This window comes from Mycteria americana, chromosome 25 (assembly GCF_035582795.1).
Source record: "Mycteria americana isolate JAX WOST 10 ecotype Jacksonville Zoo and Gardens chromosome 25, USCA_MyAme_1.0, whole genome shotgun sequence".
Classification (NCBI taxonomy): domain Eukaryota; kingdom Metazoa; phylum Chordata; class Aves; order Ciconiiformes; family Ciconiidae; genus Mycteria; species Mycteria americana.
In genome coordinates, this window is record NC_134389.1 from 3,218,282 (window position 1) to 3,239,396 (window position 21,115).

Below are 21,115 nucleotides of genomic sequence, written 5' to 3' on the forward strand. Positions count from 1 at the left end.
GCGGGGGGGGGGGGTACCGGGGGGGGACGGGGGGAGCGGGGGGGGGCCCTGCGGCCCGGGGGGGTCCCGGGGCCTGAGATCCCCCTCCCCGTGTGCGGCGGGGCCGGGGGGGGCTCCGGGATCTGCCCGCGAGCTCCCGCCCCCCCTCGGTTCCCGCCCCGCTGGGACCGTGCAGGGACCGGGGGCGGCGGGGGCCGGACGCCGGTGGAGCGGAGGGTTGGGGGAGCCCGGACCCCCCCCCCCCGCGGTGCCCCCTGCTCCCCCGGAGTCCCCGGGGCGCGGCGGGGCGGAGGCGGGGGCGGCCCCGGGGCCGGTGACGGCGGCGGTGACGGCGGCGGAGCGGGGAGCGCGGGGCGGCCCCGGCGCAGCGCCCGGCACCGCCTCCCGCCCGGGGCCGCCCCGCCCGGGCCGCCGCCGCCGCCGGCTCCAGCACCGCGGAGAGCGCGGGCAGCACCGGGGACAGCGCCCGGGCAGCGGCACCGGCAGCGGCACCGGCAGCGGCACCGGCAGCGGCACCGGCAGCGGGCCGCCCCCATGGCGCTGCTCCGCGTCCTCTGCCTCCTCGCCGCCCTCAGACGTAAGTGCCGGGGCCCGGGGGGGGCGGGCACCGGCACCGGCACCGGCACCGGCGGGGAGGGGACCGGACCGGGCCCCGGGGCTGCGCCTGTTGCATAGGACCGTCCGGCACCGCCCCGGTACCGACCCCGCACAGACCCGGCGTGGAGCCCGTACCGGCCCCGCTGCGGTGCCGGTGCCGCCCGCTGCCCCGGCCCGGCCCGGCGACGCTCCCGGTGCTCCCCGCCCCGCCGGGGCTCTGCGGCCCCGCCGGGCCCGGGGGCTCCGGCTGCCCGACCCGCTGCGCCGGGGAGGTGCCGGGGTGGGCAGGGACGGGCAGGGGGTGGTCAAGAACGGGCAGGGGCGGGCTGGCTGGCGGGCAGCACCGGGGTTCCCGGCCCTGCCCAGACCCCCCGGAGCTGCCCCTTCCCAGGCACCGCAGCCCCCGGGGTCCCCCCATCTCCCCCCCGGGCCCCGAGAGCAGCCCGTGCCCGGCCGTGACACCGGCACACCGGCACACCGGCACAGCCGCCCTCGAGCTGCCAGGCCCAGGCCCCCGGGACGGGCACGGGCTCGGCACCGGGAGCGGGGTCCGGAGCCTCCCGGGGGGCCCTGCCCGCCGCTGTGGGGCTCAGCCTCCCGCCGCGCCCCAGGGGGCCTGGGCACGGACACGGAGGAGCGGCTGGTCGAGTATCTGCTGGACCCCGCGCGCTACAACAAGCTGATCCGGCCGGCGACCAACGGCTCCGAGCTGGTGACCGTGCAGCTGATGGTGTCGCTGGCCCAGCTCATCAGCGTGGTGAGTTGGCCGGGGCTCTGCTCCCCCGTGCCCCGGGGAAGGGAGGGGGCCCTGCACCCCCCCCCCCCAGCACCCTGAGTAACCGGCCCCGCTCTCTCCGCAGCACGAGCGGGAGCAGATCATGACCACCAACGTCTGGCTGACCCAGGTGGGAGCCCTGGGCTCTGACATGGCCCTGGGGACCCCCTGTCCACCCGGTCCTGGAGACCCCCCCTGCGCCCTGCCCCGGGACCCCCCCTGTCCTTGGGACCCCCCTGTGCCCTGCCCTGAGCCCCCCCTGCACCCCGCCCTGGGACCCCCCCTGTCCTCGGGACCCCCCTGTGCCCTGCCCTGAGCCCCCCCTGCACCCCGCCCTGGGACCCCCCTGTGCCCTGCCCTGAGCCCTCCCTGCACCCTGCCCTGGGACCCCCCCTGTCCTCGGGACCCCCCTGCACCCTGCCCCGGGACCCCCCCTGTCCTCGGGACCCCCCTGCACCCTGCCCTGAGCCCCCCCCCCCGTCCTCGGGACCCCCCTGCACCCTGACCTGAGCCCCCCCTGCACCTCACCCTGGGACCCCCCCTGCCCCGAGCCCCCCCTGCACCCCACCCTGGGACTCCCCCTGTCCTCGGGACCCCCCTGCACCCCGCCCTGGGACCCCCCCTGTCCTCGGGACCCTCCTGCACCCTGCCCAGGCCCCCCCATACAGCCTGTGTGGGACCCCCATGGCCACCCCGCCTGTCCGCAGGAGTGGGAGGACTACCGCCTCACCTGGAAGCCGGAGGACTTTGACAACATGAAGAAGGTCCGCCTGCCCTCCAAGCACATCTGGCTGCCCGACGTGGTGCTCTACAACAAGTAGGTGGTATTTTGGGGGGGGGGGGGGGCCGTGCGTGCCCCAACCCCATCCGGGGCTTGGGGCGGTGCCGTCGCACCGCTGGGGCAGGGCCAGGGCTGACGGCGCATCCCTTCGCCCCAGCGCCGACGGGATGTACGAGGTCTCCTTCTACTCCAACGCGGTGATCTCCTACGACGGCAGCATCTTCTGGCTGCCGCCGGCCATCTACAAGAGCGCGTGCAAGATCGAGGTGAAGCACTTCCCCTTCGACCAGCAGAACTGCACCATGAAGTTCCGCTCCTGGACCTACGACCGCACCGAGATCGACCTGGTGCTGAAGAGTGAGGTGGCCAGCCTGGACGACTTCACGCCCAGCGGCGAGTGGGACATCGTGGCGCTGCCGGGACGGCGCAACGAGAACCCCGACGACTCCACCTACGTGGACATCACCTACGACTTCATCATCCGGCGCAAGCCGCTCTTCTACACCATCAACCTCATCATCCCCTGCATCCTCATCACCTCCCTGGCCATCCTCGTCTTCTACCTGCCGTCCGACTGCGGCGAGAAGATGACGCTCTGCATCTCCGTCCTGCTCGCCCTCACCGTCTTCCTGCTGCTCATCTCCAAGATCGTGCCGCCCACCTCGCTGGACGTGCCGCTGGTGGGCAAGTACCTCATGTTCACCATGGTGCTGGTGACCTTCTCCATCGTCACCAGCGTCTGCGTCCTCAACGTGCACCACCGCTCGCCCACCACGCACACCATGCCGCCCTGGGTCCGCACCCTCTTCCTCCGCAAGCTCCCGGCGCTGCTCTTCATGAAGCAGCCGCGGCAGAACTGCGCACGCCAGCGCCTGCGCCAGCGCCGGCACACCCAGGAGCGTGCCGCCACCGCCACCCTCTTCCTCCGGGCCGGTGCCCGCGCCTGCACCTGCTATGCCAACCCCGGCGCTGCCAAGGCCGAGGGGCTCAATGGCTACCAGGAGCGGCAGGGGCAGGCGCCGGCCCCCGCGGCCGGCTGCGCCTGCGGGCTGGAGGAGGCGGTGGACGGCGTGCGCTTCATCGCCGACCACATGCGCAGCGAGGACGACGACCAGAGCGTGAGTCGGGGCGGGCAGGGGATGTGGGGTGCATGCAGAGCTGTGGGGTACAGGCGGGGCTGTGGAGCGCAGGCAGGGCTGCAGGATGCGGGCAGGGCTGTGGAGTGCATGCAGAGCTGTGGGGTACAGGCAGGGCTGTGGGGTGCAGGCAGGGCTGTGGAGTGCAGGCAGGGCTGTGGGGTACAGGCAGGGTTGTGGGGTGCAGGCAGGGCTGTGGGGTGCAGGCAGGGCTGTGGGGTACAGGCAGGGCTGTGGAGTGCAGGCAGGGCTGTGGGGTACAGGCAGGGTTGTGGGGTGCAGGCAGGGCTGCAGGATGCAGGCAGGGCTGTGGGGTACAGGCAGGGTTGTGGGGTGCAGGCAGGGCTGTGGGGTACAGGCAGGGCTGTGGGGTGCAGGCAGGGCTGGGGGGTGCAGGCAGGGCTGGGGGGTGCACGCGTGGCCATGGGGTGCAGAGCGCGTGCACGGCTGCACCGCAGGAAGGGACGCGCACCGAGGGGGTCCCTGCCCGGCCCCATGCCCAGGGACCCCCCGCGGCCCCTGCCCGGGCAGGGGCCCCGGCCCTGGCCCCCACCCCACCGCTGCGGCCCCAGCCTGAAGCAGTTGCTCTGGAATCCCGGGAGGCTCCCGGGAGGCCGGACCCTGCGCGGCACCGTGAGGCTGCAGATTTTGGTGGAGCCGGCCCCAGACGGGGCTGCAGGGCCGGGGGACGCTGCCGCCCCCCCCCAGGTCATCACCGGGGAGATGAGTTTCCCGGGCTGGGCGGCACGGTGGCAGTGAGGGGACCGAGCCCCGCGGGGCCCATGGCAGGCTGGCAGGCAGCCCTGGGAGCTGCAGTGCTGCCGAGCAGATTCGGGGCTCCGCGGTGCTGCCGAGCTCCCGGTCCAGTCCCCTGCCAGGAGCGGCACAGGCGGTGCCGGGTGATGCCGGAGGCCCTGGCCTGACCCGGCATCTCTCCCGGCCCCACGCAGGTGAGCGAGGACTGGAAATACGTGGCCATGGTCATCGACCGCCTCTTCTTGTGGATCTTCGTCTTCGTCTGCGTCTTCGGCACCGTCGGCATGTTCCTCCAGCCCCTCTTCCAGAACTACGCCACCAACTCCCTGCTGCAGCTCGGCCAGGGCACCCCCACCTCCAAATAGTGCCGGGGCGGCCGCCCGCCCTCCCCGCCGGCCCCAGGGACAGCGAGGGACCGCGGGCCCCGCACCCTCTCCCCGCCGCCGAGCCGGGGGCCGGCCGGTCCCGGAGAGCCGGGTGCTGGGCTCCAGGCAGCCACCGCAAACCAATAAATACTCACACAGGAGGGGGCTGGTTCATTTTGGCGTCGTTTCATCCCGCACCGCTCCCCGCAGGCAGGAGGAAGCAGGAGGCAGCCAGGGCTGGGGAGGGCTCCGGCTCCCGGTGACCAAGGTAAGAGGCCAGGGAGGAATCGGCTCCGGAGGAGGAAAAGCCCCGTTCCCGAGGGAGGGAACCGGCCCCGCGGGGACGCGCCTGGCTCCCTCCCACGCTCCCGGGAGCACCGGCCGCTCACCGCCTGCCCTCCTGCCGATGCAACGACGCGGGGCCGCGGGCCGGTGCCCCAGCCCCAGTGCGGGCGGCCCCCAGCCCCTGCCAGCCCCCTGCGCCATCCCTGGGGCTCCGGGGAGCCCGGCAGAGCCGTGCTGACGCAGCAGAAGCGGAGGCACGGGGCGGAGGACGGGGCTCCTCGAGGTGAGCTATTTTTAGGCTCTACCTGCGGGCAGGGCCAGGGCAGCGAGCGCCGGGGGCTGCTCCACGCTCCGGCAGTGCCACCGTCCCCTGCTAAACTCCAGGCTCGGCCCACTGGAGCCGAGAGCGGCCGCGAGACGAATTGCGTGAGGAAAAGGAAAATAGAAGTTAACCACAACTCGAGCCGGGGGCAGCCGGCAGCCAGGCCCCCGCCGCCGGTCGTGCAGGGGAGCCGGTGCTCGCAGGCAGGAATTGGCCTCATCGGGGAAAACCGAAACGGAGAGTTTGCTATAAATACCACTAATCCTCCGTGCCGGGCGGAGCGCGGCGCAGGCAGGGACTGGTGGCACGCAGCGCCAGGGGAAGCCGCGTGCTAGAAATTAATTTTAATCCCAGCAATTCACCCGGCCAGAGAAATCCCAGGCTGCTCCAGGTGATGCTCCTGGACCTCCTCTTCTCAGGGGTGCACCCCAACGCTTAAACATTAAGAGCTCTGCCCCTGAAGCGGCACGCTGCCAGCCCCGCGCCAGGGCCTCGTCCCACCTCTGCATCCCCTCTGCTGTCGGGGCGGCCCGGGCGAGCGCAGGACAGGAGGGTCCCGCCGAGCCCCAGCAGGGAGCGGAGACCTGCGAGTCCTGGGAGAGCAGGAGGGTGCGGGGAACACAGCAGGAGCCCCGATAGCCCCAGGCACGGCACCCTGAGCAGCTGGCAGCACGTGGGGGGGCCGCTGCGGCCGGAGGAGCCCCCATCTCTGTCCTTGTGCCGTCGCTGCCACCGGGACGCTGCCGCAGGGGAGAGCGGGACGCCGAGGCTGTTGCCGCCCCTCACAGCTCTGCGCCGCAGTCAGCGTGGGAGGGCTGTCCGGCAGCTGCGGGCAGGGCGAGCCTGTGACTGCGAGCCTTTCAGCAAGCATTCAACCTGCTTGGCCGCAGCACGTCTGCCCACTGGCCTCCCTTCCTGCTGCGCGGGGAGAGACGCACGAGCCCGAGGCACAGCCAGAGCCGGGGCCTCGCTCCCCGGGGCCGGGCTCCCCCAGTCTCAGGGGGAGAGATTCTCCTCTTCTCCACACTTCTCCTCTTGGGTTTGGGCTACGCTTCCATGCTAACCGCTTCGTGGTCTCTGTGTCCGATCTCACTGGTGTCACTTGTCCCACCCCAAGCAAAGCCGGCACAAGCTGTGCCTCGGGAAAGGGGCTGCTCCAACAGCAGGCTGCTCTCCAACATCTAATAAACTTGCTGGTGGATGGGAACAGCGTCTTTACTTCTCACCTTCTACAAGCGCGTCTGGCGCGTGGTCGAGCTCAGGCGTAAGCAGACACGCAACACGGCCCGCAGCTGCCAGCCTCCCCGGTGCCCTCCCAGGGCTGGAGAGGAGATCCCCATCCTAGAGCCAGAGGTGGGGGAAGGAGCCAGGAGAACCCTGCCCCGTCATTTCAGGGTACACTCAAGTCCTCCGAGGGCTCAATTCTGCCTGATGAGCCCCTGCTTAAGGCAAGAGGCTTAATTCACAACTGCCGCAGTTCTACACAAGATCACGCATCATTTTGCAAACGATAACTCACCTCCGTTCCTCTCCAAACCCCACCCACCTCTACCCAGGGCCCCTCTTTCACTCTGCGGGAATTAACACACCCATGGCACAGAGCCAGCTACAATACAGAAATTTTCTTTTTTATTATTAACGCGGAATGTGATGCTGGTCCTGCCGGCTGTCTTGCAGAGAGATCAGTCCCGTGTCCCAGCTCAGACGAGCTGCCAGCCACCTTCCGCCAGAGACACATAAAACCAGCCAGTCAGCTTTTTTTTTTTTCTCTCAAAAGAGAAAATTTGCCTCAAAACCTGCCAGAGGGATCTGTAGTGCACAGTCCAAAGGTTTCAAGCTCGCCGTCTGAGAATCCCTCTGGTTTCTTGTGCCTTCTTTTAAAAAAAGAGGAGACAAAAACATAAAAGCAAACAGGGACTGAGCCTGCCCTAGCTTAGAAAAAAAAAAAAGACAGTAATTTTCATGCATGTTTTAAAAAGAGAAAGGGCAGGGTCTCAGCGTAACAAGAGCAGAGAGAGAAGGCAGCCAGGCCTACAGGGGAAACTGCTGCACGCTCCGGATTCCGCTTCAAAAAGAAGGTGGTGAAAGAAGGACGCGTACACCCGTGCACACGCCTGTGCACACTCACCCCCCACACACGCAGGGTGTCTCATTATGCATCAGAGAAAGAGAAATTATCTTCCTCTTGGGGTTTGCGGATCCAGCTGCCGTAGCCCATCTCTTCCAGCGTGCTGAAGAAGCACTGCTTGGATTCTTGGTAGGCCGTGGCTGCCTCCTTCGCATCCGAGTACACCGAGAGGTTCTGCAGGTCTTTGCAGTTGTTCTTGGCACATAACTGCTGGAACAGGGCGAACATTTTCCTTTTGGACACACGAGATACCTCCAGCTTCGGTCTGGGAAGGGAGACAAAGGCAGCAATGAAGGACACGACACCCAGAAGAGCGAAGAGGAGCAGGGGGCAGAGGGGAAAAACCCACAACGGGACGCCTGCGAGATCTCTTGGCTCAGCAGGGCTCTGTTGTAGGGTCCAGGCTGGGCAAGATTTTGTTTTGCTTCAAGAGCGCTCGCTTACGTCAGTTTGAAATTCCTCTCCCCAACCCTCCCCACACGTAAGGTGCCGTAACAGCGCAGAGCGTACTCGCCACTTCAGAGCTGCCCCCCCTTTCCCCAACAGAAAAGCAGCGTCAGGAAAGGCTCTCCTTACCCATCTACTTTCCCTTTTGTGCCATCCAAGACTTCCACTTCGCTTTCGTCAGCGAGACACCAATTCACCGAAGACTCCTTCGTCTTGCCCGTCTGCCTCGCAGAGTCGTATACGCTGACTCGCCCAACCTGCGTAAGAGGTAAGAGGGTTTCTTAACAGCGGTTAAGAGGTAAGGGGAGCCTCTTGCCAGGGGACTGGGCGCACGGCACCCACCACCCCGCGCTCGCCTGTGGCAGAGCCTAGTGTTTACTTTCCACCCCAGATGCTTGGTGCTTTGTGTGTTAAAACCTCAGTTACCCCACACTCAAGGTCCCCCGCTGCTGCTGCAGCCGTTCCTTTCGAGAGGCAGTCACGCTAGGTCTGATCTTATCTGGGACACGTGAAATCCAAGGAGTTTCTGTCCCCTGCAGGCAGGGGTTCAGCTCATCCCAAACTCCTGAGAGCAGCAAGCACTAGGTTCTTACTAAGCTGAAGGCTACAGGGGCGACCTTGGTCTCCTTTTTCCCAGAGGAAGGCATTGCCAGTAAGCCCCAGACACTGTGGGATGACACAAAGCGGGCAGGTTTCTGGCCATAAGCCTCCTGACCCCGGCTGGAGAGCTTCCGCCAGGTGACCCCCCTGCAGAGCGAGGCCCAAACCCAAGGGCGGAGGTGGAAGGGGGGACGGAAAGACGAAGAGGCGCCCAGCCCGCAGTACCTCAGGATGATTAATGCGATACGGAGCCCGGAGCTTTTCCTGCAGCACGTTCCCATCTCTTGCCACGCGGCAGCAGATCGCACGGGTTAAATGACCCTGACTGTACAAGTAACCTGTGAAGACAGAGGTGAAGGCATCAGGAAACAGCAACAGCGCAGGTGACGGACAGGCCGAACCCCGAGAACCACAGCGTTTCTCACAAGCTCCAGAAAGCTCACGGCCACGTAGATCAGCAACAGCTATGTGTACCCTAGATGTGTAAGATGAAGGTTTATAGACTGCAACATTTCTCACCGAAGGCGCAAACAGGCAATTTTTGTCTCACCCTCCTAGATCACATGCGCCTTCTAAAAATCAAGAACCTTGGAGAAAAACCCACTCCACCCACAGCATAAAATCCACAAACTCCCTTTTCACTTCCAAACAGCACAGCTCTGCCAAGAACGACGTTTCAGTCTGTTACTCCTACAGCCTCCACAAACAAGCTTTTCCATCGCTCGGGGAAGGGAGGTTACTTGTCGCTGCAGCCCAGTTCTAAGGAGCGGGACAGCACATCCCTCCCAACCCAGAAAGGACGGCGGGTCTCATACCGAGTGTAACAGAGCTGAGATAAACCGGTTCTATGAAGTGTGACAGCAATGCCCCTTGCAAGCCAAGTATATTCCAGCGTAAGATTTTGTCGCTGCAGGACATGGTTCGCAACCTCTCCCCGTGCTGGATCCCATCCCACGTGGGCACAATGTCGCTCGACTCCACGGGAATGGTACCTTCCCCTGCACAAGAGAAGAAGAAAAGCTTTTCTGTAAAGACTCAGATACTCAATAAATGAAACCCCCATCAGCAACTGCACAAGAAGCTATCTTCTACGCACAGGCACGGAGTGACCTCTGGAGTCAGTCTGTCTCCGGGTTTGGGGAACATTTTAGTATCACATGAGAAAGGGAACTCAGTACTGATGACAGACGAGTCATTTTTCACACGGCTGAAGCAGAATGAAACAGTGCTTGAAAGGGAGGTCCGAGACATACAAGCTTTGCAGCAAACCTCAGCTGTACTCTTGCTACTGTGGCAGTCCAACAGGCAGAGTGGGGAAGGAGAAGGGACTCCCTTCAATGCCCCTATCCCTTTTACCCACCCCCTTTGGTTCCCGAATGCTTCAAATCATAGAATCATAGAATGGTTTGGGTTGAAGGGACCTTAAAGATCATCTAGTTCCGTCCCCCCTGCCATCGGCAGGGGCATCTTCCACTAGACTTGCTCAAAGCCCCGTCCAACCTGGCCTTGAACACTTCCAGGGATGGGGCACCCACAGCTTCTCTGGGCAACCTGTTCCAGTGCCTCCCCACCCTCAAATCCCACCACAGCACCACACAGAGAAGGGTAAGGAAACTCTGGAGCTCCAGAAAGGCCCAGAGGAGAGGACTGGAGCCACCCCACCGCGCAGGGAACGAACGCACTCACCGTTCTCCACCTTGGTCCGCAGCTTGCCTTGTTTGGGGTTCTCAAAGAGAGGCTGATGCTGGGCTTGCCCCACCACGCTCGCCTGATCGCTGCAGGATTTATCAAAGAGCGCCCCGTCTCCACAAGGTGCTGTGCTAGAAAACAAACGCTCCCCAGGTTAGCACCGATTCTCAGAAAACAGCCAGGGCCAGGGGTGCGATAGCGCTGCTGACACGGGTCGCTCCCTGCACAACCCCGCACAAACCTGACGTAGAGGTGAAAGGTAACGTTGCTCTTTATTTTGAGTCTCTTCCCTCCCGCTGGCTCAAAAATGCTCTCTTCTGCAGAGGAAGGATTAGATGGGTCATACTTCATCAACTCACTATAGAGAAACCTGAAAATAACAACATCACGTCAAAAGACTGCTTTGCTCCTCAGACAAGGAGCGCTTCAATCCAACCACTGCCCGCGCAGGGGCCGTGCTCTGTCTCCGTCTGCTCCTGGTCCTGCTGCACGGGAGAGCGAAGACCAAGAGTCACGGCCGAGAACGCTTGGAAGCCAACAAATAGCATTTGATGCTACGTGAAAGGCACGAAATGAAGGAGATTTCCTACCATGCAGAGGACACGCGATAGAAAATAAGCATTCTGTCAGGTGAGCAGAGGGAAGCAGTGGCAGGAGAGAGAAAGGAGCCTGGCTGGCTGCTGCTTGCGTGCATCTGATCCAAGTGTGAAGAAGACTTCAAGGTTGTTAACCTAGCACCTTTAGTCAGCACCAAGTTTGCATTAAGAGTAAACAGCCCCACGGGCAGCTGAACGCAAGTGATATTATTAGCACAACCCCACGATCTGTTTACAATGACTGGGTCTTTTGTGGCTGCTTCTGTTCGGGGACAGGGAAAAACCTTGAGGTCTCCAACACAGCGTCAAGGACTAAAGAAAAACTGCAGCTTCGCAGAGACTCCTCAAGCAGAGCCTGTGCAGGGACTTATCTCTGCTTATCTTAACTGTTCTCATCTCTGACAGGCTCTGCTGTGCCAGAGCAGCCACGACTCGAGATTAACAGCTGAGACAGACGGTAAGCAAGAGTGCAGTCCTCTGACTTTACAGCTTGCTGGGGACCGGCCCTCAACGCCTTCCAGTGCTGAGGAACGCACAGAGTAGAGTGGCAGCAGGCAAAGGCTTTAAGAAAGCAGCCGGTTTTGCTGTTCGTAACTGGACGGGCAGACATTAACAAGGCTAGTCCAACTTCATCTCACTTTAGTTTTTAAAAAAATAAAAGCGCCACACTGAATGTTTATAAAGAGAAGAGAACAATTGTGCAGTTTACTGGGGAAAACCCTTTCCAACGGAGGAAAAAGGATTTCTGACTTATCAGGGCAAACACATTCGATATGTTTTCCTGAAGCCTTCTACACCCAGCTCCAGAAAAGCCACAAAGGGACCTGGCCCGCAGATTCCCCAGCACCTCGGCTCAGAGCTGCGCCCACACTGAAACAGGGCGTTGCGTGCCGGCCAAGCAGCCTCTGCAGGAGGCTTTATTTTAAGTACATCAGATGCGGCCCTTGGGCTCTTGGCAAGTTTCCAGTTCGGTACTAATTTGGGCACCATTCAGGCATGGCCCTTTCTTATCAGAAATAGCTTCCCTCTATTTAACAACACATGGGTAAACAGTAGTGTTAGAGGATCGCAGCCTCTCTCAACACAGCGAGGAACCGTCACAGCTACTACATCCCTCTAGAAGGGGTCAGCACCTCTTGGCAGGCCCCTCTCCTTCTCCTTCAGGTTTCCCCTTGTCTTACCTCACAAAGCCTCTTCGAGAAATGATTTCTGCATGACAGTCATTCACTGTCTCCCCCTTCAAGCTCAGCTCTTCTCCTTTCACGCAACGATTACCTGAAATAAATAAAAAGGCAAGCGTCAAAGTCAACACAGGAAGAGGGAGGGGTTCATCTTGCTTCAAGTTTTACTTCTTCGGGCTCCTGAGCAACCGCAGCACCCTGACTATTAAATCATTATCCTGATCCAAGCGGTTAGGAAAATAAAGGGACAAAGAGCATGCGCTACTTTAGGGACAGCAGAGACTTAAATTGCCACAGGTTTAGGGGCAGTGTCCCTTCCCGAGTGCTTTTCAGCCCACCACTCTGGGTGGAAGCGTGGCAGCTAACTAGGAAGGGAGCTAAGGTACACGCAGCTGAGAGAAGCTGGGGGATCTTGTGCTGTACGGCGTGAGGAGTCCATGCTCTGATGCGCAGACTAGCACATAGCAATGCAAGCAAAGATTAAGAGCAATATAGCTGCAGGCACATTCGCTTTGTTCTCTCTCTAACCAGATCACTTGTGACACCACGCGAGCCCTGGGAACGCTTCTTGCCCTCCCTGAAGAAGCCTACAGCAAGAGCCATTCCCTAGTCGTGGCTGACAGGGAATTAGCAGGGAAGTGAGAGTTCAGCGTATGCTGGAAGAAGCTGTTCATACCTGTTCCGATGCTGACCACCACTCCCAGGCCCTTGTTTCCTTTCCGCATGATGATGGCAGCCAGGATCTTCCGCCCAAGCAGACTGTGCTGGATGCGAGCAGTGAGGGTGTTGAAGCGCTGGTGGCTCAGCATAGCCATCTGATCGTGGAGGGTACTGCCACTCACGGGGAGCTGCAACGGGGACACAAGACCAGGATTGCTAAGAGATCGTGAGCAGGTCACGGAACAAAACGGCTCCAGAAGTAGCTAACCTGAAGCACAGCTATCCAAGCAGAAGGCAGGAAGACAGAAAACATGAGCTACAGCCAGCGCAGTTTTGGGTCGAGCACACGGACAGCATCGTGTCAAGGGGTGGGTGAAGTTCTTTTAGGTATTTCTGGGAAAACCCTGTCCAACACTTTGAGTCCTGCTTTGAGCACATCATTAAGAGACAGCAGCAAGCTGTCTTCCTGGCAGCAAGCAAAACGGGCTGAGGAATGGCCTCCCGAGATTGCCAGGGGAAACCCCCATCGCAAAGGAACAAAACCCATCTTGCCTGTTCCCAGAGACTCAGCCAAGGAAATCTGTTACTGGCTTTGGAGGAATTCCTTCTCTGGCTGCCTGCGAGGAGACTGCACAGTCACTCCCATTGCAGACAGGCACTTGTCTCCTCTAGCACTGCTGACTGACAAATCCTCCCTGATGGCTTTTCTATTTAGAGCCACAGCTGCTGTGCTCAGCTGTGCAGCCTGGAACGTGGCTTTGAAGAGATCACAAAACTCTAAGTGTGATTTAAAGCAGTACAGGTTTGGGACAGGCATCCTGACACAACCAGAGCTTTGCTCTTATCTGATGCATGAGTTTTTTGAGCTGACACACAGTTTTTAATGCAGCATGAAGGAATTTGGAAGGAGTGGAATAAAAAAAAAAAAAAAAGTCACAGAATTAAAAATGCTCCACCACAGAAACACATTTCAGTAGCTTGTGGAAGAATCTGATAATTTAGGCCTAAAGCAGATGCCAGCGGGAGGGAAGAGTACGTCTGTGCCCTGAGGAAACATCTAACCCACTTCAGGAAAACGTCAGCTTATTTACACCTTCAGAGAACAAAGAGCTTACAGTTGATCTTGAAAACATTTTTCTGCTGGACTGAGCGGCAGAGGACAGGCAGGGCTACAAAAGCAGTCCCAGCTTTGGAGGAAGAGGATTTACCTCGGTGATGTTCATCCCTTCCATGTGCTCAGTCTTCTCCGTTTCCCCAATCAGGACTCTGAGCGCTGCATCAGCTGCCTCCTGCTTGCCCTGCTTTTTATTGTGTGCAGTTACAGCTGGGAACCAACGGCCTCCAACCTTCGCCTGATAGACAAACCTATAAAGACAGCAGCACAGCTCTGAGAAACCAAGAAACCTAGGGATTTCAGTCTGATTTTTAAATTCTTCTTAAAAGTGGAGAGAGGAGAGGAGTGGAGGTAGCTTATTGTCATCCGGACATAAGGTTTGGCAGAGGCAGCAGCTCGGCCCGTTGCCATCTCGAACTGCATCGGGAATTTTGCGTTCTCTGCCCTTTCTCCAGGACAACAGCAACAGTGCAAAATTTCCTCCTGGACAGATGCAGCTACTTACTTGGGGTCATGGGGAGGTCCTGACTGGTCAATGAGTTTGAACTCTGCGGCAAACCCATTGGAGCGGGCGTATTCCAGCAGGCCGCTGACAGGATTGACATTAAGGTATTTGATGAGCTCCCCAACACCCTTCGCTTTCGCCACCTTAGATTCATCTGGAGTGGGGATCCACGCTCCACCGCTGTGCATGGACTGGTCACCATGGGGCTTCACGACAGGCTAGAGCAGAGTTAGACAGGAGAAGGCTGTTAAATACCGAGCAGCCGGTATTACCGCAGGCCAAGAGCACTCAGCAAACCTCTGCTAGAGCCAGCACGTGACCTTGTGGGGTGAAATCCAGTGAAATATGAAATAAAGGAGGAGGGGGGACCCAACCCAAAACACTTGGGTCTTATAAAGAAGCTCTTTGTACCTGTTCAGGCAAGACATGGGGTACAGACTCTCCAGAAAGAATCTTCACAGCAACTTCTGCTGCCATTTGCTTTGCTCCCTTCTTGCTGTTTCCTACCACAGCAGGGAAAATTTGGTCACCCATTTTCACACAGTAGCTGAACCTGACAGGACATTATAGCATATGAAAAGTGTTAAGCATAGGTGTCTCGATCTGTTTATTATCCCCTTCTCCCAGTTCAAGTTAAATCCTTCTGGGTTACCTCCAATTTAAATCTACCACGATGGCCCTAAATACTCCCAGTAGAGCACTACCAGGTAGAGTACAGGACTGGAACCTGTTCCTGGTCTGGTAGAAGAAACAGCTTCCTTTCTCTGAGAAAGGGCTTTGGGTTTGGTCTCTTTCTGGAGGCAGATGTCTTGGAGGAGTCATGCCCAGACTCCTCGGATAAGAGGAGCGCTCAGTTAGGTCAGTGACGAGTCCAGGAACGTGGGTAGCGTGCTGAAGAGGAAGGACATTAAAGAAAGGGTTTCTATCCTCCCCAAAGCTGACAACAACATGCCATACCTAGGATCATGAGGTGGGCCCTCCTGAGAGAGCATCTGGAATTCAATTGTGTTCCCCGATTTTTGTCCGTACTCCATTAATACGCTGATAGGGTGCTTCCCAGGAAGCAGGTTGAGATGAGCTGGCGCGGACGACGGCTCTGGCTCTGGATGCAAAGGCTACAGCAAGAAGATGGAGGAAACCAGTTTCGGACTAAACACTCTTTGACCAGCCTCACAAGAAAAGAAAACAAGACTCACCAGTTCCGCTTCAGAGCTGTCAGAGGGAAACGGCTCTTCGCATTTAATTCCACCATGTCTTCCATTCTCCGCTTCACTCATCAGGACCTTCATAGCGTTAGCTGCTGCCTCCTGTTTAGCGAGTTTTTTGCTCCCTGCTTCTGCTGGTGGGAATCGGCGCCCATTAATCACTGCCTGGAACTTAAATCTTTGAAAGAGAAAACCAAAGAGGTAAATAGAGAGGCAGAAGCGTGGTCTTCTCAGAGCAAGCAGGTAAGGCTGCTCTTGGAATTCAAGTGAGAAGGAACAGCTAGCTCCTGGCTGGGAGAGCAAACCCAGGCTGACATGTGCAGAAGACAAAAATACTGAGGCTGCCCTGACAGCTCTGCATCTGGGCCTCACTTCATCGCATTTCCAGAGCTGTTCATGACAGAGGAGCAGCTCCAGATTCTGTTCTGAAGGAACAGGATGAATTGCCCTGCTCCACAAGCGCCACAAACGCGCAATGGCTGCATGCAAAGAGCAGTTCGGTTACGTCTCCTGCACAGGGATGAAGAAAGCTTAAAAGCAGCCTGTGCTGTTCCATCTGCACCTGGTCGTTTGGGGTCACTCGTCCCTCCGGCATTTTCCCTGGCTGTTCAGTGCGTTCACACCATCTCAGAGAGGTGCTGCCTCACGTAAACCTCTTGCCTGCGATGTTTCCGTCTCTCTCCTCCCTGTGAACTCTAACAAACACAGCTTCTCTTCCGTCCTCCAGCCCTATACAGAGGAAACCTGCTTCCAACGAGAACAGGTCAAACCAGATCAGGAGAGGGGTTACGGGGCCGAATCCATTCAGATCCCTCCTTACAAAAAAAAAAAAAGCAAAGAAAAAAAAAGCCTGGGACTCCATCTTTAGAAATTAGGCCAATTTTCCTGTCTAGCGGATCTATTGACATATTCCAGTGTGGCACACATGGTGCTTTTCACCGTCTTGCTGGTGCTCAGGAACAGCCACAATTTAGCAAGGGGAAGCAGGACTCCAGAGAGCGACTCCACAAACCCTACTGTCGTGCTACACGCTCTGCTTACAGAGATCGCTCTGACCCGCTACACCACAGAAATATCCGGAGTGGGTTCACCTCGTCTAACCCAAGATATCTGCACCCAAGCACTTTGTTCTGGGCTCCCTTTACACCACTTCCAGGGTGAGAGCGTCTTGAGAGGTAGCTTAGAAATACGAGTTTCTCCCTATACAATGAAACTGCAAGCCAAGTGATTAAATCGGACGGGACCTAGCTAAAGAGATGAATGCCACCTTCACTGCTCAGAACGAGGTGCAGGGTTGCCAGAACTGGGCTACCTGGGGTTAAATTTTAGCCTTGTTTTGTTTTTTTTTTTAAGCTGCTGCAAGAAATCAACCAGGCTAATCCTTCTGAAATGAAGGAAACATGAATGAGCAGGCCCTTCAGGATGAAGTTGAGTGGGTGAAGTTAGCTGAAGTCAGATCATTTTAAGCAAGACAGCTCAGGAAAGGTAGGAAATTTTCTTACCGTGGCTCGTGAGAGGGTCCACTCTGCTCCAACATGGCAAACTCACAGTGCTGGTACGTGTACTGGGAATATTCGGTAAGGCCACTCACTGGGTTCTTCTCCTGACAAGCCATCAGTTTCTCTACGGGCGTACATGGGAAAGCAGTTTCAAACTGGGCAGCGTAACTGGGGGAAGACTGGGAACTCATGATGGATTCTGACTCATCGGGCTGCTTGTTGATAGTGTTCAGATTATCTGGGATATCATCTGTGGCCCACTTGCCGTTTTCAGAGTTATCATAATTACTCAAACTGGAGAACACGGGCTTAGCGTCCTCAGGCAGGGCTGCTTCCATGTCACTGGCGTCGCTCTGATCGGTTTGCCCCAAAGGCTGCTGTCCGTTTTCTATACTTTCTTCTTCCGATGTCGTCACTGCTGGTGAAGCTACAGTCATCTCCTGGGAACACGGAGGAACAGAGGAAGGTGGAAAACCCGACTCAGGTGCGGGATCTGCCGTCTGCGTTACCGCGCTGGCCTTCAGCCTCATCTGCATCCGCTCGCGTTTCCTGTCTGTCAGGGACCACCGGGGGGGGTTTGTGTTCTGCTTGTGGACATCTCCCAGCTTTTCCAGAGCGCTAAGAAAGGCATTAACGTCCTTGGCCCTCGTAAACCCAATGTTCTTGGCGAGGTTGAGTGCCGTTGTTTCCGCCACGCTGAACAAGTAGTTGCAGATTTTCTCCTTCGTCTCAGCCATCGTGGGATTGGCGTCTCCCGAGCCAACCGCACTCCCCTCTCCTCCTCTGCTCTCACAAGCAGGATCTGTGCGACCGCTGCTGTGGTCAGCGGGGCTTCTTTCTCTCCCTGCGCTTGCGCTGGCAATCCTCCACAGCGGCGGTGTCTCCCCACCTTTGTGCAACTTGCCTTCTCGGAAGAGTTTATACAAAACACGGTTGACCTCTTTCTTTTGAGTTTTAAGTTTACGTGCAAGATCATGAACCGTACAAGTCTTCCCCTCCCCAAGCTGCCTGAAAATCGTCAGAATTTCTTGTTCACAGTCTTGTCCAGCAAGAGACAGTCTCTGGAAATTCAGCCTGATGGCGTCAGAATCTCTCTCCGAGTCCTCCTGACGATGGTAGCGAGGAGGACAATAACGTGGCAAAGTTTCTACCCACGGACGCTTGCCGGAGAACCTATGCCATCCCGCTCTGCTCTGGCTGGGTTGCCATCTCTCTGCAGGAGCCGGTGCCACAGCTCGCACGCCTCTGAGGTGTGATTCGTCGTGTGATCCCTGTCCGTGAAGCAAATAGACTTCCGTGTCCTGCTCTGTTAGGAACTGCTGGTGTAAAAAGGTTTCCCGATTAGTTTCTTGTGGAGTATGAGGGCGGTTAAAAAAACCTTGATTAGTGCTGGGGCAGTTACGTCTTGACCAGGTAAGATACGAGCCTCTGCCTCGACCAGCGCCTCTGTTCATAGCGCACTGCTGGGACACACATGTGAATCGGACCGCTTGCACGCCAGGAGAAGGGGAGCTGCGATTCACACTGCACTCTCCCGTCCTGAACAGGCGCCTGCCAGGAGGAAAAAACACAGGAATTCAGAACCTATTTACGCAACTACAGAATTCCAGAAATGCAGTTTAAACAGCGTCCCTGCCACTGAGGCATTTCAAGCATCTTCACCTCATCAAGCTTTCCTGTTTTCTACCGAGTCTAAATTATTCCTGTATACACAAATAGCAAACTCCGTGTCTGCCCAGCACAGAAGCCAGCAGTCAGGAATCACAGGTGAAGTAAACCACAAGAAACAGCTTTAATAAGAGCGACCCTCTGTTCCTGTTGGACTGAATTTCAAGCTAGCTGCACAGGGGCGGCTTGTCTTTTTGTGACACCTTCTGTTGAAGGCTCAACCTGCGCTTCCGAGCGAGTTTCGCTTCTCTGCCCTGAGGGAGACAAGAATCTCAGGCCCACTTTGCAATCGCTTTGCGATCGGAGAAACAGGGGCACAAGGGGGTGAAGCAGCTCGCACGGTCACACAGGACAGAGCTGCAACAGGCTCGCAACAATTTTCAGACTCATGGCTAAAAAAGTCTGAAACTCCAGATGTGCTTTGCTTCCTGGACGTTACGTGACCCGTAGACATAAAGCATCACACCACAGGGGAAGTAAAGTGATAACACAGAGAGAAATTGGATAGGTGTGCAGCTGGCAGCGGTACAAAAAGTTTTTTAAGACTGTAGCCCAAATTTCACTCCTATCACAGACAGTTGTGCCACCCCCCTTGGGTACAGGACAGAAGTCTAAGCTTTTAATACGCTTTTTAAAAATAAGTAACCCAGCGCAGGATATATTCTAGTTCTTTGACAACAGCTGGTTGTGAAACTGAGCGGACAAAACCATGCAACCGATACCTGCTGCTAGGTCCCTGGCCTACCGTCCTCCTGGTGACCTCTTTAAGTCGCCCATCTTCATAAGGACAGGTTTCCTGGTGCGAGTCTTACCTTCACAGAGCTCCCTATCTTCATCAAACACACCTCAAGGCCAACTGAAGTTTCACTTTCATTAAACAAGTTCATTAACAGCCTCCAGCTGCACCCAGCTGCCACCCTCGTGACTTATTTCACCAACTCCGCTAAAGGCGGGCTCCACGCGCGGTGCTGGGGAGGCTCAGTGCAGCAAGGGGGGCCCGCTGCCCCCCTACTCAGTGCACTCGTTTTAAAAGTGACCCCTGAGCCGAAGGCAGGACAGAAATTCTGGCAGGCAGAAAGAGAGGTTTTTAAAAAAATGCTCTTACCTCAGTCTCATTCAGACACCAAATTCCCTTATTTTGTGAGAAAATAAACGGAAAAAAGAAACCTCGACCCGCAGAACATCTCCCGGGGAGGGGAGGCTGCACCGGGCGGGCTGCGGGCAACCCTCACCCCGGCAAGATGGCTGCGAGCTCCGTTTCGGTTTCGGTTCCCACAGTGGCCTCCTCCCGGCCCCGCCCGGGGAGCCCGCAGGGAGGGGACGAAAGCCCCGAGCTTCCTTCCCAGCGGCGGCCCCAGCTGAGCCCGGACCGGGACAGCAAACCCCGGAGGGAAGCTCCTTCTCCCGGTCCCTGCGGCGATTTACAGCCCCGGCCAGCCACGAGCTGTCGTTGGGACGGGATCCCGGTCCGCGCCGGAGGGGAGGCCGCTCTCCCGGTTTGGAGAGGGGCTGCGGGAACGGCTGTCACCTTGAACCACACCTCAAAAAAAAAAAAAAGATCCCAACGAGCACGGCAGGATACGCGCTGCCCCTCGTGTCCATCACTTCCCCGAGCAGGGCCACGGCGGCCCGGCGCAGCCAGCCCGCGCCCGGAGACGACGGTCCCGAGCACGAGGGGCTCGACCGGACGAGGTCCCCGGGGCCCGAAGGCACCGTGCGGGAAGGCGGGCTGGGATACGGGGCTGCGAGTACCGGGCCAGCTCCCACAAGCCGGGACTCAAGCAGAAGAGCGGCACCGAGGAAAACGCTTTATTCCACGTTCCGCCCGCGAAGCGCGCGGGGGAGGGCGCACCCCGGCCCCGACAAAGCCCCGGGGCTGTTGGGACCCGATCACGCCGCGTCCCCGAAGCCCCCGGGGCTGCCCGCGCTGGAGGCCGAATCGCGGCCTGCGCCCAGCGCGTCCCCATCCCGCCCGTGTCACCGGGCCCGACGGGCGCCGCAAGAAACCCGCGGAGCCGGGCGGCAGCTGCGCTCCGCCCAGGAGGCCCGTAAGCGCCCCCGGCGCTGCCCAAGGCCCGGCGGGGGCCAGGATTTAGCGGCGAGGCGAGGCCGGGAGCCGCCGGGCCTGTCCCCGCCCCCGCCCCGCGGCCGCCGCCCCCCCGCGCCCCCTTACCCCCTCCGCTGCCGCCGCTGGTGCCGCGGCCGGCGCAGGATGATGACGCAAGAGAGCGCCCTCTCGCGCCTGCGCAGCGTGCAGGGAGCCGCGCGGCGGCCATCTTCCCTCAGGGCAAAGCGCGGCGGCCATGTTTAGCCAGGGCAACGCGTGGCTGTGCCGCCGCCGCCGCGCGCCAGGCGCGGCCCGGCTCACCCGTCCTCGCTCGCTCCGCTGTGGGAGAGGCCGCACAACCCCCCGGGAACCCCCCCCCGGTTGTCCTTTGGGAGGCAGCAGCCGCTCCCGGTATATCCCGGGGCACCGCCCGCCGCGGCGGGACCGGTCACCCGAGGCGGCGGCGCGCATGTGCGCTACTGCACATGCGCACCAGCCCCTCCGGGGCGCGCATGCGCCCTGCGCGCCGCCCGTGTGTCCCCGGGGCGTCGGGAGCCCACGGAGGAGGCGATCGTGTGGGGGGGTGTCCCCCTCCTCCGTGGGCTTCCATCCCCCATAGCCTCTCCGTCCCCAGTGGGTCCCCCCGTGCCCTGTGGGGTTCCACCTTCCTCCGTGGGCCCCCCATGTTCCCCGTGGGCTCCTCCCTCCTCCATGGGCCCCCCACGGCCCATGGGAGCCCCGTTCCCTGTGGGCCCTCCA

At 59.4% G+C, this 21,115-nt stretch overlaps 2 protein-coding genes across 5 annotated transcripts; one reads left to right on the forward strand and one right to left on the reverse strand.

Annotated features, from left to right (window-relative positions):
- The first annotated feature begins 61 nt into the window (after window positions 1-61).
- On the forward strand, window positions 62-4,571 carry CHRNB2 (cholinergic receptor nicotinic beta 2 subunit). The gene is made up of 6 exons (XM_075525038.1): window positions 62-577; window positions 1,209-1,354; window positions 1,458-1,502; window positions 2,080-2,189; window positions 2,311-3,271; window positions 4,240-4,571. The coding sequence occupies exons 1-6, from the start codon at window positions 535-537 to the stop codon at window positions 4,408-4,410; spliced, it is 1,476 nt and encodes a 491-aa protein (XP_075381153.1). The 5' UTR covers window positions 62-534; the 3' UTR covers window positions 4,411-4,571.
- Window positions 4,572-6,624: 2,053 nt separating this feature from the next.
- Window positions 6,625-20,652, reverse strand: ADAR (adenosine deaminase RNA specific). 4 transcript variants are annotated; one of them, XM_075524769.1, is made up of 16 exons: window positions 19,415-19,788; window positions 16,645-18,192; window positions 15,134-15,320; window positions 14,895-15,052; window positions 14,349-14,490; window positions 13,938-14,155; window positions 13,527-13,683; window positions 12,335-12,506; window positions 11,659-11,752; window positions 10,123-10,251; window positions 9,879-10,012; window positions 9,008-9,190; window positions 8,418-8,530; window positions 7,722-7,849; window positions 7,146-7,410; window positions 6,625-6,737 (listed from the first exon to the last, which is right to left on the reverse strand). In XM_075524769.1, the coding sequence occupies exons 1-15, from the start codon at window positions 19,423-19,425 to the stop codon at window positions 7,170-7,172; spliced, it is 3,615 nt and encodes a 1,204-aa protein (XP_075380884.1). In that variant the 5' UTR covers window positions 19,426-19,788; the 3' UTR covers window positions 6,625-6,737; window positions 7,146-7,169. The 4 variants fall into 4 exon arrangements, 3 of the variants coding, with proteins under 3 accessions (XP_075380884.1, XP_075380885.1, XP_075380883.1); XM_075524770.1 differs by lacking the exon at window positions 19,415-19,788 and adding an exon at window positions 20,483-20,652 and having other exon boundaries at window positions 6,625-7,410; XM_075524768.1 differs by having other exon boundaries at window positions 6,625-7,410; window positions 19,415-19,787.
- Window positions 20,653-21,115: the final 463 nt, after the last annotated feature.

Excerpts from the sequence above, each read along its gene's own strand:
- CHRNB2 (XM_075525038.1), top strand. The coding sequence starts at position 535 with ATGGCGCTGCTCCGCGTCCTCTGCCTCCTCGCCGCCCTCAGAC. Across the intron at positions 2,190-2,310 it reads GACGTGGTGCTCTACAACAA|CGCCGACGGGATGTACGAGG; the intron begins GTAGGTGGTATT and ends CCTTCGCCCCAG. Across the intron at positions 3,272-4,239 it reads GCGAGGACGACGACCAGAGC|GTGAGCGAGGACTGGAAATA; the intron begins GTGAGTCGGGGC and ends GGCCCCACGCAG.
- ADAR (XM_075524769.1), bottom strand. Across the intron at positions 14,491-14,894 it reads GGCCCACCTCATGATCCTAG|GTTCAGCTACTGTGTGAAAA; the intron begins GTATGGCATGTT and ends ATGTCCTGTCAG. Across the intron at positions 12,507-13,526 it reads AAGGGATGAACATCACCGAG|CTCCCCGTGAGTGGCAGTAC; the intron begins GTAAATCCTCTT and ends TCCCCGTTGCAG.